Here is a 2507-nt window from a genome sequence, read left to right as displayed (position 1 = left end):
GAAATGCAGATATGGCTAAAGTACACACATCCTTTACTCAAGTAGAAGTACAGATTATCGTGTTTGAAAATACTCTGGTAAAAGTAGAAGTACTGACTACACTTCTTTATTCAAGTAAAAGTAAAGAAGTATGGGCTTAGCAATGTACTTAAGTAAAAAGTACCCATAATCTGTTTTAAAGAGTAATTTACTGACCTCACTTTATATTAATAGAACAATAATGTCATTGTTAGCTAATGAATGTTTCGATGCTGAACAACGGCAAAATGACAAAGTTTTCATTGGTCCCTCTTGTTTAGAGAGGACCAGGAAATGATGTCCGGCAATGGCTCAGTCAGTAGGGGATTGGACTGTAAGCCGTAGGGCCGCCGGTTCAAGTCCCCGACCAGACCTAAAAATGGAGTGTGGACTGCTACATGGAGAGGTCCCAGTTCACCTCCTGCCCTGCCGTGGTACCCTTGAGCAAGGCCCATTGCTCCCCGGGCGCTGTACAATAGCTGCCCACTGCTCCTAGTACTAGTCTCCTGGTACTGTGTGTGCTGTGTGCTCTGCATGTGTGACCATTAAAGAGGGTTTCATCCCTCGCAATTTTATTATTATAGGGATACACGGATCGTGTTCAAATCAATAGGTACACAATGACTCTAAATAATAATGATCACGCCACCAAACAGATTAAAACTAAAGTGACTAACCTGTTTTGAAAATGTAAGAAGTAGAAAGTACAGCTATTTGTTTTAAAAATGTAAGAAGTAGCAATGCCACAATGGAAAGATATGTCACAAAATATGCTTTTAAAATCTTACAAGTGAAAAGAAAAGAGTGAACTGTATTAAGTATGCAACCTCTCAAATCAAAATGCTGAAGTGCTGTGGCCTCAAATCTGTGCTGAATACTGTAGGAGCATAAGTATGCAGATGCAGACTCAGTGAAGGGGTTAAATGAGGACATGTCCATTGACAATTGACTACTTGTACAGTACATACAGGAGGCGTGTGGCGCAGTGGGTAAACGTTGTTGTTCGGATCAGGGGAGCACCGGTTCAAACCCCACTGCAGTCAGCATGTCGTTGTGTCCCTGGGCAAGACACTTCACCCCNATTTGGTCATTTATACTTTAAGGCCTCAAAGTGCAAACATTTGGAGCAGATTTAGATTACGAGGAGAACAAAGGGCAAGGGGGGCCTAAACACATTAACACAAACATTCAGTTCTGCTTAAGAAAATCAATGAAGGCCACACAATAGCCTCAGGAAAAAACACAGGGACAAAAGGGTGCTTGCTCCAAGTAAAATCTTAAAAAGGAGCCACTTATTTCCCTCAGCCACTATGCTTATATAATAACAGATTACTTTGCTACAGTGCACTAAAGTAAAGCACTGAATTATGATCAAAATAGATAAAATAGGCATCTCAATTCAACCCAACACTGATCCATAAATAGCAGGACTGAAAAAAAGCTCTAGTTCCATGTAGTCTTGTTAATGTGTTTAGGCCCCCCTTGCCCTTTGTTCTCCTCGTAATCTAAATCTGCTCCAAATGTTTGCACTTTGAGGCCTTAAAGTATAAATGACCAAATCAGATCATTGATAACAAAAGGCTTTGGTTGAAGATCCTATTATTCAATTATTATGAACTTTAAACTGTTGTGAAAATGTTCAATCTCATGGCTCACCACAGGAAATCATTTGTTTGTGCTGAAACATTCTTTCATTGAAACCAACTTTTTTCTCTATCTTTTTTTTCAAGGTTTTTCTGTACCTGCCAAGGAAAGTATGATGGAAAATTCGTCAAACTCTGTAAGTGCTTTAGCATACTCCTTCACACTTTCCCTTGCTGAATCTGTGCAGTCACCACTTTTTTTTTAACATTTTGATGACTTTGCTGAAGTACATTGTGTGTTTATTTTTAAATGCATGCAGCTTTACAATGTAACTGAACCCTTTTTGAATTGTGTAGGACATAATCAGCATTTGTGTTCAAGATCCAAGGCTCTTAAAAGATTACCTCTGGCACACACACGTCGACTATGAGATCTGTTTACATGTAAGTGCATTTTGGAGAATTTCTTATTGGTGAATTCGACAGTGATAAAAGTATTTTGTTTTTCTGTTATTTTGCAGACCAATAGCATGTGCTTTCGAAAAAAGTCTTCATGTGTAAGACGGCGTTACAGTGAGTTTGTTTGGCTGCGACATTGTCTGGAACAGAATGCTCTGATCATGTATGTTCAAACCTCAGCTTCAAACCAATTATTGACTTTAATTTGGCATGCAATAGGTTTCTCTAAGCAATTTCTTTTTTTGGTTGGTTATTCTGTTCAGCGAGTTGCCCAAATTGCCGTCATGGAACCCCTTCTTCAGTTCGAATAACCCAGGACAGGTCGCACAGAGGATGAAGGGCTTTGAGGAGTTTTTAGAAAGGTGAGTTGCTGCTAAAATAATGGCAGCAATCAAATTATAAGACTGCCATATAGAGCTATGCTTTTATGCCCCCCCCCCCCCCCCC

At 39.6% G+C, this 2507-nt stretch overlaps 1 protein-coding gene across 2 annotated transcripts in view; it reads left to right on the top strand.

The window, feature by feature from the left end:
- Nucleotides 1-1751: 1751 nt before the first annotated feature.
- The window catches only part of LOC104941141 (sorting nexin-10A-like), a 1934-nt gene continuing 1178 nt past the window's right edge, over nucleotides 1752-2507 (top strand). The window contains exons 1-4 of one of the 2 annotated variants that reach the window (XM_010766193.1): nucleotides 1752-1798; nucleotides 1959-2045; nucleotides 2123-2223; nucleotides 2324-2422. In XM_010766193.1, the coding sequence (XP_010764495.1) occupies nucleotides 1775-1798; nucleotides 1959-2045; nucleotides 2123-2223; nucleotides 2324-2422 (311 nt within the window). In that variant the 5' untranslated portion in view covers nucleotides 1752-1774. The remainder of the gene's footprint in view (nucleotides 1799-1958; nucleotides 2046-2122; nucleotides 2224-2323; nucleotides 2423-2507) is intronic. The other variant, XM_010766194.1, reaches the window with a different exon arrangement.

The sequence above is a fragment of the Notothenia coriiceps genome, unplaced genomic scaffold (genome assembly GCF_000735185.1).
Source record: "Notothenia coriiceps isolate Sejong01 unplaced genomic scaffold, NC01 NC01_scaffold00003191, whole genome shotgun sequence".
In the NCBI taxonomy this organism is placed as follows: Eukaryota; Metazoa; Chordata; class Actinopteri; order Perciformes; family Nototheniidae; genus Notothenia; species Notothenia coriiceps.
This window is presented reverse-complemented; position numbering and strand designations above follow the sequence as displayed.